Raw genomic sequence first — 14179 nt, forward strand, 5'->3', positions numbered from 1 at the left:
TGGGGCTCGAACCTAAGAACTGTGAGATCATGACCTGAGCCGAATCTCTCCTGCAGACTTGCAATTCACTTTATCTTTTTAGTCAAACATGTACTTCACATGCTTTCTATCAGCTAAAATAACTTTATCCACTATTTGATATATTAAATTACCCTTTTTATTTGATTTCTCCACAAAGGGATAAAGGTATTTCAGGGGCAAAGAAGCACATTACTGGGAACAGCAAATGTTGGAACCTCATATCAGATTAGGTGGAGCCAGCTAAACGGAGTCACTTCATTGCTCAGAATTGCCTGTAATTTTATATCCCTGTATTCCCTGTTGTCAAATATTTATCTGACTTAAGCCATAAAATGCCTTGAAACAAGTAAACATACCATACTAACCACGCTATATTTCATCCTTATAATTTATTTCTATTTACCATATGTTAGCAATTTATTTATTTATTTATTTTTCCATTTGGGAATGGAAAGTAAGACAGGAGTTTCTGGGTAACTAAAAGGTTAGCCCTTAGGACCCAAGAGCCTCCTTCAATTTTAGTGAGAGTAGAAACAGCGAGTTGTACTAAAATGATCAAGAAGACCATGAAGTCTCCTTCGCTGTGGTGAGCACCAGGGAAGGAACTGTGAAGTCTGGGGTTTACAGCCTTTGCTCTACTATTTATACGACTTGGACCCCAGACAAAACTCCTAACTTCTCTCATCCTCATTTCCCTAATCTGTCAAGCCGAAATCAGAGTTGAGAAGCATATAAGATGCTCTCTGTTAAATGCTTTTAGGACTTGACACTAACTTGAAACATTTTTATCCAAAGTGATTTAGAGTCTCAAGTTAGGTATTGTCCTTCCTCCAGGCCACACATTATCCCTTCTTTTTCTACTATTCACTCCAAATACTTACTGAACATTGTCCATACATCCTGACTTCTCTGTAGAAGAGAGAGAAAGCACATCCTAAGGGAGCAGGATCATAAATGTTGGAATTTCATATCCCAAACAGGTGGGACTGGCTAAATGATTCAGAATAAACAAAGACAGATGTAAGCGTGAAGATTGAGTAAAGATAATGAAGATAGAGAAACATTTTTCTTAACTTCCTGGTCCTTCTTTTCTAAAACAAATTTACACATAGGTCTGTTTATATTTAAAAGAAAAAGTCACAATGGGTCATAGAGAAAAAAAAAACAAAAAACACAAGACCCTAAGGACGGTCTTGGCCCACATCATGAGAACCCAGAAAATCTGAAGCTAGGAGTTATGAATGTAAAGTGAGATGGTGTATATGACTTAATATAAATATCTTCTGATTTATTTTGGATTGAACTCCTGTTACAGATAAAGAGTGAACAGCAGAACAGAAGATCTACTTAGGCATAGATCAAAATTGTATTTCCACAGATTTCCAATTTCTCTAATGTACTTAGAGTTGTGTCTTAAATTGCTAAACATTTCCATTATGATACTGAAAAACAGAGAAGAGAAGATAGTGACATCCCCATTTTTCTCCTCATATCACACCTATAACAAAAATGGTACCTGTGACCTTTGGAATCACTTAATTCCTAGTTGAAAAATTAAGGCCCCTTGCCACTGGTGGCCCCCTTTAAATCTTTACATTCACTCAAGTTTCTAAGATCACAATACCTAGAGCATTTAGGAATCCCTCAAGAATAGTTACTATTCTTTGATGAATTGATTGAGGAAGCCTGAGGTGGAAGCTTAAGGTAGATTGTAAGTTAAAAGGAAGTGATAATTACTCCGTTTGAAGTAATGAAAGGTCAACTATTCCACAGGGAGAAAAAATAAATCCAAAAAGTCAGTATTTTTTGTTTAATAAAAGCTTTTACAGTTCTATTTATTAAAGAAAAATTTATTATTGAATATTTTTAAAATATAGTCATAATAGAGAAGAAACATGTCCCCAAATCCCACCTTTGAGGAAAATATAACCAAATTCTTCATAATCTTTCTTCTCATATGTATATCCCTGTGTTTTCACAAGAAAGAGGTCCTACGGCAGATAATGCTTTGCAATATAAATTTTTTCTTGAAGCGTTATGAACATTTTCCTGACCATCAAACAATTTATATCATATTTTAATGTCTATATAGTTTTCCTTTCCATAGATGCAGCCTAATTTATTTAATCGCTTTCATGTTGGGCATTTAGGTGGTTTGTGCTTTTTTAATACTGTGAAATGCTATTATGAATATTAGGTTGATTCTTTGTATGTATTTCAATTATTTCTTTATAATAAACCACTAGAATAGAAATATTGGGTTAGATCATTGGTCTCTCTCTTGGGTTTCTGTTACCTACTTCTAGGCACTTCCAAGAATTTTCCTTCTCACCAGCGTGTATGGTAGATACAGAATCTTTCCTTGCATCTGATATTGTCAACCGTCTCCTAACCTTTGACAATTTTATCAGTGACAGAGTATTACTGTTTATTTTACATTCCTTGGTAGCGCTTTTGTGTTTGTTGAACACTGTCATATCTTGGTTTAAGGGCTGTTTGCTCACACCATGCAGGAGCTTCCCTTTAATGCCCACAGTCTGGGCAGAATGGAGAGAGAGGGCAGTGGACAGAGGACTTGGAGACATGAAACAGCTCTGGGGACAGGAGGGCAGAAGCCATCTCCATCCCAATTAGTGTGTGGTCTGCCTGGTAGATGTGCTAGGATCACTCTAACCAGAAAGAGGGAACTGAGAGTGGTCCCTGTACGGTTTCTGCTGTGAGATAGCTTCATGTTTATCCTCAGAGACAAGACCAAAGCAATTATGAGACGGCCTTCGTGAAAATCCTGTAGAGGCAGCATAGCACGCTAGTTAGGAGGACACGCTCTGGAGCCAGAGTGCAAATCCTGACTTTGGCATTTACCGAAAGCTACCTGAGGGCAGACAAGTTACTTAATCTGTTTCTCGAAGCATAAAACAGGGTGATAACAGTGACAGGTTGAGGTAAAAGTGAAAAGACTTGATAAATCTTAGTCTGGTGTCTGGTAAGTAGTGATATGTAGGTGGTATCTTGTAAACAAAATTTATAAAGAACCTGGTATAGCACGTAGTGGCACTGGAGAAGTGTTAGTTAAATCCATGTAATATATAATAAAGGGCAGTAAATATATAAACATGTTTCAGTACATGTGGTTTAGACAAGAGGGTACTAGGTGTTAAAGGGTAGTGTTCAAACAAATAAAATCATGAATCTCATACAAATATAAAATAACCCATATCAAAGATTTCATTTAATTCATCTAATTCATTAGTAAGAGAACAGTAAGATATTATTATTAGTTCAAAGAAGAATCCCAAGAACAGAGAAGTGAATGGGTGATCAGCATTGAGATGAATTTGCTGACAGATGCAAAGCTGGCAAAAATTATTTTCATCTCTACCAGACAAAATCCCTGCGCATGTCTGTGGACAATCATTTGCTGGTATCAGCCTTCTACGGGGTTAGAAGATTACTCAACGAAAAGGAAAGAAAGTAACATCATGGTATCAGATCACCAGAAGGAGCCCCTAGAAACCATCCTTGGAAATAATCTTTTTGTCCATTTCAAAGACTTTCCTATTTTCCCTTGATTTAGGGAAGTAGACAACTAATTACTGTAAAATTACTGAAATTAGGGCATTAAAGGCCTTTACAGAATTTAAACTTCAAACACTTAACAGTTCTGTGAAACAATCACTTCATGACTTTGATCATCAGTGACTTTTTTCTGTAAAGTGAGGATAATGATGTCTGGTTCGTGGAATCTCTTACAAAGATGAAACAGTATGTGTCCAAAGCTGCTGACACAGTGTGGGGCTCGTAGTAGACATTTAATAAGCGATACCTATTACTGTGCTAATTGTGATGAACTGGACCAACCAAAGAATAATCGCTCAGTTTCGCTTCTACCACACCCAGTTAGCCTAGGTAGAAGTTACGTACAGCATTTGGTAAAGCCCTGGGGAAGGGAGAGTGTGGCTCCCGCAGGGGACACTGCAAACGTCATCATGGGGAGGGGAGTTGGTAGAGACTACTGAGAAATCGCTCAGTGCAGGTAGCATCCAGTCTCTGAAAGGGCTTTGGAATCCAGACAGAAGTTTCGGCTCTGTCAGTAAGCAGCCAATTCAGCAGCATCTGGAGTGCAGATTCTGGGGCCTCACCCTAGACATAATGACTTAATGGCTGGCAGTTGACAATGTATATTTTATCAGGTTACCGAGTTACCACTGTTACCTTACCATATTGGAACTTTAAGAATCACTGATGCAAATGTAAGATATAAACCTTTATCTGGACTCATATTCTTGAAACTTAGAAGTAAAGTGAAGTAACTTTATCCAGCCAGTGTACAGGAAAATTTCTAAGTTAAAAGAAGAGGTGAGGCTGAAGGCAGGAGGGACCTGACAGGTTTTGAGAGATTGCAGTAAGGTTGAAATTAAGGAAGAGACAGGAATAAGTGACTCCCAACATTATTATAAACAAGTAGAATTTAATGACTAAGTTGGTGGGAGATTAAAAATGGAGGACTGGAAGTATTCAAAATGGACCACATGATTTTAAGTCCAGATAAATAGAATAGAGATTCACTGACACAAACTGAGAATTGAGAACCGTTTGTTTTGTAAAAAGCTAGGTTCAGTTGGGGCCATGTTAAAGGATGAGAATACTCTTAAGTGGAAATGTATACAAAATAACTGAAGGAAGCAGAGATATGGGAAGACTCCACGCTCGAATGATTGGTCTTGGCTAGAACAGTAAGTGAAATTTTTAAGGAGCATCTTCAGATAAGTCTTCTCTGTGTCCCTTCCTCTTTAAATTGTCAAAATATATATTATTTCATGCACAAAGATTTCATGAGTTAAATGCTAATCACTTGAGAAACCGCAATTGAGTGTTTCAAATTTAGGTATTATCCTTCCTGTAGAGAAAAAGAAAAGGTGTATTTATTGTTTATTTCAAAGATAAAAACATATGACATAGTATAATGTGAACATGTTTAATTTTTTCCCTCTCTCTAGGCAAGATGTAAAGTCCTTAAGATTTAAGAAGGTGGTTAGAAACTCATTTGTATATTCCAATGAGGTATTTGTAAATGCTTAGTTGTTGAACTGAATTTTAAAATGATTCTTGGGGATACCTGACAATGGAAAGCACCTCTTACATCTGGAGTCAGCCCCGTTTCTGTTAAATCCTGTGAGTTCAATTCCCATCTGTGCTACAGTCCTTTGAGAAGCTAATTAAGATCCTTGGCTCATATGGGGATTGTTGTCTGAAAATTAAGTTACAGCGTGCCCTAAATCTCAGACCCACATGACCCACTGGGAAACTTCCAAGGATTAGGTATGTCCTCAACTCAACCTGTTGGTTCCAAGCTACTCTCTTGGTTGGAGTAGAATCACAAAAGGGGATTTGAGGAGCCCTTTCTTGCTCTAAAATATACGAACTCCTAGCGCAGTAAAACTGTTCTTCAAAAGTGTCTTTGATTGCTAATGTTGTCATTTTTGTCTTCATCCTACTGTTAGCAAAAAATAAAAACTGTATTGTAATCATTTAGTATGTACAATAATTAAAGTGTTTTATTGATCATTGTGTCAACAAAAAGATGAAAACGTTCCCAGAGAAAATAAGTTCTTCAGTGAGTTTCTAAACTCCAGGCAGTGCCCATACTTGAACAAGTATTAGAATTTACGTACATTTTTATTGTTGTCTGGTTTTTGGAAGTATGTGTTTTCATGCAATGTATTTTTAGTGACCATAAAACACAGTAGGCAAGGAATTTCATTGTATATGAAATATTACTGAATCTAACTGGATACTTTCTTTGCATCATTTTCTAAACTTGAATTTATTTTCTTGTTGTTATAAAAGTCACATGGCTTAGAGTAAGTTTATATATTTTTCCTGTCCTTAACATTTTTTGACATTTGTGTTAATTTAAGTTGCTTTATACACCTATTTTTTTCTGATTTTAAGTGTGTAGAAAATCAAAGCAGATTCAAATATACTTTCTACTAAATGCTTTATATACTTGAATTTTTGGATTATACTATATATGCAATGAATAAATAAATACATTCATTTATTCATTCGACAACTACTTACTGTGTATCTCTTATGCCCCCAACACAGTTCTATGTGCCAAATATACAGCAGGAAAGATAGTATTGTGTGGTCAAGAACTTGTCCTTTTGCTAACCTATGATATGTCAGTAATGACAATGGTACTACACCCTCAAGTAGTAATTTGATCCAAGTCTTTGTAATTAAACCTATAGATTGATTCGGGAAGCAGATGTTACAAGAAGAAATTGTAATGGAAGTGAATTTAGAACTCATATTTTAATTGATTCCTGCTCATTTTTAATAATAGGAACATGTTTGCTTTCAAGTGTAGGATTTTATTTTCTTGGAAGTTCCTATCATTAGCAAACTTAGTGTTTGTTTACTTAATGCAATTGGTTTGATTCATGGGAAAAGGCCAGTGCAGTATTATTGTTGAGAAATGTTTGGGCCTGGTAATTTTAATTACAAATATTTTATAATCTGTGTCTTTGGAAATGTAAGATAGTTTCCTTTTTTTTTTTTTTTAACTTTGCACCCTTTAATGAGAGGTCTTTATTTATTTTTGGGAGACACAGACAGACAGAGCGTGTACAGGGGAGAGACAGAGAGGGAGGGAGAGAGACACAGAATCTGAAGCAGGCTCCAGGCTCCCAGCTGTCACCACAGAGCCCAACACTGGGCTTGAACCCACGAACCGTGAGATCATGACCTGAGCCGAAGTCAGATGTTCAACCAACTGAGCCACCCAGGCACCCCAAGAGGTCTTTATCTTTTATCTGTTCACTTTTTTGCAGGTTTTAGGGACAAAGCCAGAGCTTAGGGATGGAGATGATGATGATGACACCATAGCAGACATAACCAACAGGAAAATGGCTAAACTCTATATGGTGAGTGTATCGTTAGCAAGTTCTATTGTTTTTTCTAGACTGGAGGCAGCCAGAAGGCCTGTTCTGGGAGGGACCTCTCACTGCCCTCAAAGAGACATGCTCTAGTATGTTTATTAAATTTCCTCTTTTTATTGCTTTTTGTTATTTTTATTAAAAATGCCAAGTAATAAATGAAACAATGTCTACAAGTTAAATAAAATTATATATTGTTGCTCTGCTCACTTGCAACAATGTGTTTTGATGTGTCACATTTAATACAATGTTTCCTCATGGAATAAAAGCACTTGGTAAAGCTTTTCCTTTTTTTAAATTTATTTAAATTCAAATCAATTAATATATAGTGTAGTGTTGGTTTTGGGAGTAAAACTGAGTGTGATAAGCTTTTTCATATAAAATCTTGATAAACTATAGAATCTTCACATTATTTTAAATATCCTGTTTAGCCATGATGAAAGCTTTCTTTGTTACAGGAGGGAAAAGCTATCGAACCAAACAGCTGGGAGGAAACAGGGTAGAAACAGCCCTATCCTGGACATTTGAGACCAAGTTCCATGTCACCTCTGTGGGGATAACCCACTGGGTGACCCTGAGCAAGATATGACCATTGTGGCCTCAGTTTTCTTAGCTGAAAAGAGAGAGAGAGAGAGAGAGAGAGAGAGAGAGAGACAGATTACTTAGAAGATTTATCAGGTTCCTTCCAACTCCAGAATTTTATGATTTTATTGCTGATAAAGGCAACAGAAGCCACAAGTGCACCAGTTGAGGAGACTGCTCAGATGGTTAGTCTTGTAACTTTCCAAGCACATGACTGGGGGCAGATGGTTAGTCTCCCTGCAGAGCTAAGTAGTCATCAGGCATCACCGGAAGGAGTTATTTGCTGTTCTTTAAGGGAACTTCTAGCTCAGAAACTGATTTTGAATAAAGATTAAGTTACCAGCTTGTGTATTATAACTTGCATTTTGTAAAGGGGAAGTGGATTCTTTTCTTCCTAGAAGGCAAAGGAAAATGTAGTTACTGCTTCTGCTAAATATTAATACAAGACATACAGATATTGTTATTCAGGACTTCGTGGCAGATTTTTTTCATTACTGTTTCTAAAACCCATTTTCAATAGCTTAACAAATATTTTTTATGCCACATCATCAAATGAAAACGTTCTCCCTCTTGGACAGCATTATAATAAACTAAAGAAATATTTTAAAATGTAAAAATGTATCATTGCTCTCTCTAGTGGACTTTTAGTGTATTGCATTTATATAAATGCAATGTCTGAGAATACTTTAATTTGGGATTGGAGAACAAAGCTGGGAAGCCGAATCACCTAGGCAGTTTCTAAAAAACAAAACAAAACAAAACAAAACAAAAAAAAACAACAACCAAAAAACGGAATTCAATTCCCACCACGATGCTGCAAAACTCCACCACTGATCTAGGGAGGTCCCTGGAATATGCGTATTTATCCAGTGATCATCACTGGATCCAGAATTACCGAGGTGATTACCTTGCAGTCTGTTAGCCAGCCTTTGAAAAACAGTGAATTCTAACCTGAGAATTAACATCACTTTCAGTTTTGCAAGACTACCTGCAACTTAAAAAAAATGTTTTGTAGTTATCTCCAAACTTCTAGAGTCTAAGTAAATAGTATTTGTGACAGAGGGAATTTACTTTGAGAATTTACACAAAATATACTTAAATTACAGGACCTAATTTGAAAAAAAATCTGTAAGTGTAGACTGAAATATGCCAGTGCCTTCCTAGCACAATGCTTAGCATATGGTAGGTACTCTGTAAATGTTGAATGAATGAATATTTAAACTTTAGCTTTTGTATGTGTGCAATGAGTATAAGATTATTACCTAGTTGAAAAGATTTCTATACAATTTAGGAACTAAGCATGTAAATGTCATTTCCTGGTGCTTATAATGTATAGAAATCTAAACAAACCTTAGCCATTATTACTATCATTGTTATTTTCTGATGCTTTAGGTCCAGTGTCAAAACTTAGTTTTTTATTAGTGGTTCTTTTATGCCAAAATACTTTAAAAATTTTTAATGTGCATTTATTTTGGGGAGAGAGACCATAGCAGGGGAGGAGCAGAGAGAAAAGGAGACAAAAAATTTCAAGTAGGCTCCAGGCTTTGAGCTGTCAGCACAGAGCCCAGTGCAAGGCTCAAAGTCATGAATGGTCAGATCATAACCTGAGATGAGGTCAGATGCTTAACCGACTGAGCCACCCAGGTATCTCTGGCCCAAAAGACATTCCAAATTTTAAAAAATTTTATTTGTTTATTTTTTAAAGTTTATTTAGTTTTGAGAGAGACTGAGAAAGAGAGAGGGTGAGCCTGAAATTGGAAGAGGAGCAGAGAATGAGGGCGAGAGAGAATCTCAAGCAGGCTCTGTGCTGTCAGTACAGAGCCTGATGTAGGGCTTGATCTCACGATCTCACATGATCATGAGATCTCACCTGAGCTGAAGTCAAGCATCAGACACTCAACTGACAGAGTCATCCAGGTGACCCATTACTAACTTCTCTGATGACGAGTGACGTTGAGCATCTTTTCATTTGTCTGTTGGCAATCTTGATATCTTCTTTGGAGAAATGTCTGTTCATGTCTTCTGACCGTTTTATTGGATTATTTGGGGATATTTGGTGTTGAGTTATATGAGTTCTTTATATATTTTAGATACTAACCCTTTATCAGATATGTCATTCAAAAATATCTTCTTCAGTAGGTTGTCTTTTAGTTTTGTTAATTGTCCAGAGTAATTTAAAAAACCTTTTAGGGTATAAATGTGTTCATGGATTTGTTTGTTTGTTTTAAACTACTTTGTTGAGATATGATTTACATTCCCTACCCATTTAAGATCCACAGTTCAATGGTTTTTATTACAACATTTACAGAGCTGTACAACCATCACCATAATGAAATTTTAGAACATTTTTATTATCTGCAAACAAGCTCCTGGTTGTTGTGTTAGGTTTCAGATGCCAGTGGATCCATGAGGGTGACCGTGGTGGCCGAAGAAAACCCCTTCTCCATGGCAATGCTGCTTTCAGAAGAATGCTTTATTTTGGACCACGGTGCTGCAAAACAAATTTTCGTATGGAAAGGTAAAAAATGCCATTCACACTATGGCTTTGCTTCAGATATACAGCCATTTCTGTAGAAAGGTGAAGGAAACATCTGATTTTTTTAAAAAGCCTATCTTTTTGAGACTTGACCTGTAAACTGCATATAAAATTCAGATGTCAACACCATGTCTTCTTTCCACTGGTATCATTTGCCAGGAATGATGGGCTTAAAGAAAGCATTAGGGAGATATGAAAAGAGTCTTTTTCTGTATGTAGTGATCATTATGATGTTACTAAATATATTTAACATACTAAGAAATTTTTACCATTCTCAGTGTTCTATTTAAATTATAAATATGTTCATTGCTTGGTGTGCAAGTATTTCTTAATTACATAAATCTTCCCTCTCTGAGATTGTCTTTTCTTTTAATGTTATATGTTATTTTTTTACGTTTATTTATTTATTTATTTTGAGAGAGAGAGATAGTGAGAGAATGAGAACAGATGAGGGGCAGAGAGAGAGGTAGAGAGAGAATCCCAAGCACTGACAGTACCAAGACCAATGTGGGGCTTGAACCCACGAACTGAGAGATCATGACCTGAGCCAAAATCAAGAGTTTGATTGAACTTAATTGATTGAGCTACCCAGGTGCCCTGAGAGTCTGTCTTTTTAATTTATCTTCCATTTTAGGTAAAGATGCTAATCCCCAAGAGAGAAAGGCTGCAATGAAGACAGCTGAAGAATTCCTAAAGCAAATGAACTATTCCACCAATACCCAAGTATGTGTGAAAATGAATTGGGTAGGAAAAGAAAAAAATTAAGAACATGGGAGCTCATCATATTGCCACAAATGTCCCGAGAGAATTTGATTCAAAGTAATATATGCATGGGAATCACTCTTCACTTATGTGTGTGCAACATAGCATCCTATGTCCCTGGGCGCATAGCTTGGTAGAGGATGGAATTTTGCAGAAACTGGAGAGTAGACCTGATCCTGTCTGCCTCCTCCACAGAATTTCAGTCCAGATAATCAGCCACAGTTGAATTACCTGAATGCACTTTTCAGTTAGTCCTTAGAGCAAGTTGTGCAGACATGGGCTAACACCCAGACAATATTTGGCTTCACTGAAATCAGCTTAGACACCTTCTAGTTACTTTTCCTTTTCAGAGTCTTTCAGACCCATTCTTTCTCTTATTTTTATGTGCTAGCCAAAGTAAGACAATGAGATTGTCTCTTCCAGGTCACAGACCTCTTATAAACCTAATGCAAAAAAAACAAACAAACAAACAAACAAAAAAAAAAACCAAAACAGATGTATTTGACTTAATGGTTACATTTGAAAAAATGTTGTTCTTATTTCAAACATCCAAATTCAGTGGCAGTCACCTTAATTGTGACAAAATCATTGGGTTGTTTTACCTTCATATTTGGTCACCTTCCATTTTGCATTCCCTTAAAAATCCTTGCTTCTAACTTTCCATCTGTCATCACAAACACCAAGACAATCGTTTTCATTTCCTTAGTTTTTTTCCTCCACTGCGGGTTGAATGTTTTTCCTCAGACCCTTATTTCCCTTTGTATAATTATCTTTTTTTTTTTTTTTAATTTTAGATTCAGGTTCTTCCAGAAGGAGGGGAAACACCAATCTTCAAACAGTTCTTTAAGGACTGGAGAGATAAAGATCAGAGCGATGGCTTTGGGAAAGTGTATGTCACTGAGAAAGTGGCTCGAATAAAACAGATTCCATTTGATGCCTCAAAACTACATAGTTCTCCACAGATGGCAGCCCAGCACCATATGGTGGATGATGGTTCGGGCACAGTGGAGGTATTTGGTCTTTCTGTTTGTGTTTTTTGTTTTCATCAAGCCCATTTATGCCAGTGTTCTTGGAGATGTGAATTTTATTGATTAATCAAGGTGACCCATGACTATATATCAAACCAGGGAATTTAAAGCTGCAAGAGATGCTCTCTGACCTTCAGTCCCATTTTACGATGTGTATGCAGAGATTCCAGGAAGCTAGGGGGTCTGCACAAGATCATCTGAGTATCATCTTGGGGACGTGAACCCGGGATGTTGTTTCCTGGTCCAGAATCACTCCAGCTCTTGGACGTGGGATTGTCCAGTGAGGGAGTGAGCTCTGAATGTCCCAGATACCATTCCTTAGTCCTTTCCTGGTAGCTGACCGGCATTCCCAAAGCAAATTGGACATGTTCTAAAATCACAGATATTTTGAGAGCCTTCAAATTGGTTGATGTTACTCCTTTTTTTTTTTGACCAAAAAAATGCTAATAACCCCCTGATAATTCTCCCTAACTCATCTCTCACCACACTGTACTCTCAAGTCACCTCACTTAATGAGAACTGGGTAATGTCCCATCTTATTATAAAAATTTTAATGGTGAGGCACCTGGGTGGCTCAATTGGTTAAGGGTCCTACTTTGGCTCAGGTCATGATCTTGCAGTTCATGAGTTTGAGGCCCGCATCAGGCTCTGTGCTGACCGTTCAGAGTCTGGAGCTGCTTCAGATTCTCTGTCTCTGTCTCTGTCTCTCTTTCTTTCTCTATTTCTCTCTCGCCCAACTTCCACCTCCGGCTTGTGCTCTGTTTATGTCTCTGAAAAATAAATAAACATTAAAAAAATTAAAATATAATAAAAAAATATATTTTAGTAGCTCTGCATCATCTTCCTGAGAACATCCATCTTCATCTGGACCTGCACGGCCTTCTGGGACTAGATCCTTGCCTTGCTTCCTGCCTCACCCTTCCACCGCCTGAGGGCTCCTCCCTGCCTCCCTCAGGCTAACTTCCCCACTCCTCCTCTGTAATTCAGTTAAGTCACAAGCTGCATCTCTTTGAGAAGCCTTTCCTCCTACATGGGAACAGCCTTTCTCTGTGCTCAAACCAAATGGATTATTTTTCACAGAACCCATCATTTTGTTCACTAACTTACAAACTTAAAGCAGAATTGTTCATTTACTTAGAAAGTTCTCCTCCTAGACCTCTTGTTAGTTCCTTGAGGGCAGGAATTGAGTATTTTATCTTTGTATTCTCAAGGCTTACCACCAATGTTTGGAGCAAAGTATAGATAGGGTCAAGGGATTTAGGAAGTAGTTTTTCCTCTTCAAAGACATGAAGTGAGACTCTAACGTGTCCAGGGTAGTGGGAACTGCAAAGAGAAATGGCAGCAGATCTCAGCTTCTGGTCTGGGTCTGCCCCACTGCACCGCTGCACGCCCATTTTTCAGGCCACAGGGCCTTTTGCATCCCCCTGGAACTGCTGAGATCTGGGGCTCTCTCTAGGCTTTTGGGCTTAGCCCAGCAGCGCCGGAGTTTCCCCTCGGCTCACCAGGACAGCCCTGGAAGGTTTCTCTCTGCAAGCTCTGCCCCCTGCTCATCTCCCCAAATTCCGAAGCACAGGGTGTAGCTGCCCTCCCCAGGAGGATGTGTGCGGGCATGGTGCCGGTGGGCTTTATCCTGCTACTTTCCTGATACATCTACAACTCCACTTTCCCCAACTTGCAGTGTCTTTAATCTGTGATGAGGATGAGAAATGAGAAAACAAACTGGTTCTGCCTACATTTGTCTTTTCAGTCTTCTGCCTTCATTGCACCTTTTAAAAATAGTCATGCCATCGGTGTCTTGATTATTTGGTCTCAATCTCCCACTCTTGCCTGAGAAAATAATAGCTTCATGCCTCAGAGTGCAGGGGAAAACATTTTTTTAAACAAACGAACAAGGTGTCTCCCGATGGATGAAAAATGTTCTGCAAACTAAGATGTATTCCTGAGTTGAATATTGTAGTTAATTATTCCCCTGGAGTCCAGTGCTATTTTCACTAATCAATCAAATAATAGGTATGTATTAATCAATAGGCTCAGACCTGAGCTAAGTGCTATAGAAATGCAAAAAATTTATACAAGTGCTTAAAAATTCAATGAACAAATTGTCAGATAATACTTTTGTCTCATTGCTTAATTTTTAAGCTAGTTAGAGAAATAACTTATGAATTGCTTAATGTGCTCTAAAGTAAAAAAATAAAAAGGGGTGCCTGGGTAGCTCAGTCACTTAACAGTCCGACCCTTGATTTCAGCTCAGATTGTGGTCGTGACATTAAACCCTACACAAGGCTCTACACTGAGCTTGGAGCCTGCTT

The 14179-nt window shown here is 37.6% G+C and overlaps 1 protein-coding gene across 1 annotated transcript in view; it reads left to right on the plus strand.

Annotated features, from left to right (window-relative positions):
- The window catches only part of SCIN (scinderin), a 72703-nt gene that overhangs the window by 37967 nt on the left and 20557 nt on the right, over window positions 1-14179 (plus strand). The window contains exons 5-8 of the mRNA XM_029957445.1: window positions 6858-6950; window positions 9930-10062; window positions 10715-10803; window positions 11637-11852. Coding sequence (XP_029813305.1) covers window positions 6858-6950; window positions 9930-10062; window positions 10715-10803; window positions 11637-11852 — 531 coding nt within the window. The remainder of the gene's footprint in view (window positions 1-6857; window positions 6951-9929; window positions 10063-10714; window positions 10804-11636; window positions 11853-14179) is intronic.

The sequence above is a fragment of the Suricata suricatta genome, chromosome 2 (genome assembly GCF_006229205.1).
Source record: "Suricata suricatta isolate VVHF042 chromosome 2, meerkat_22Aug2017_6uvM2_HiC, whole genome shotgun sequence".
Lineage (NCBI taxonomy): Eukaryota > Metazoa > Chordata > Mammalia > Carnivora > Herpestidae > Suricata > Suricata suricatta.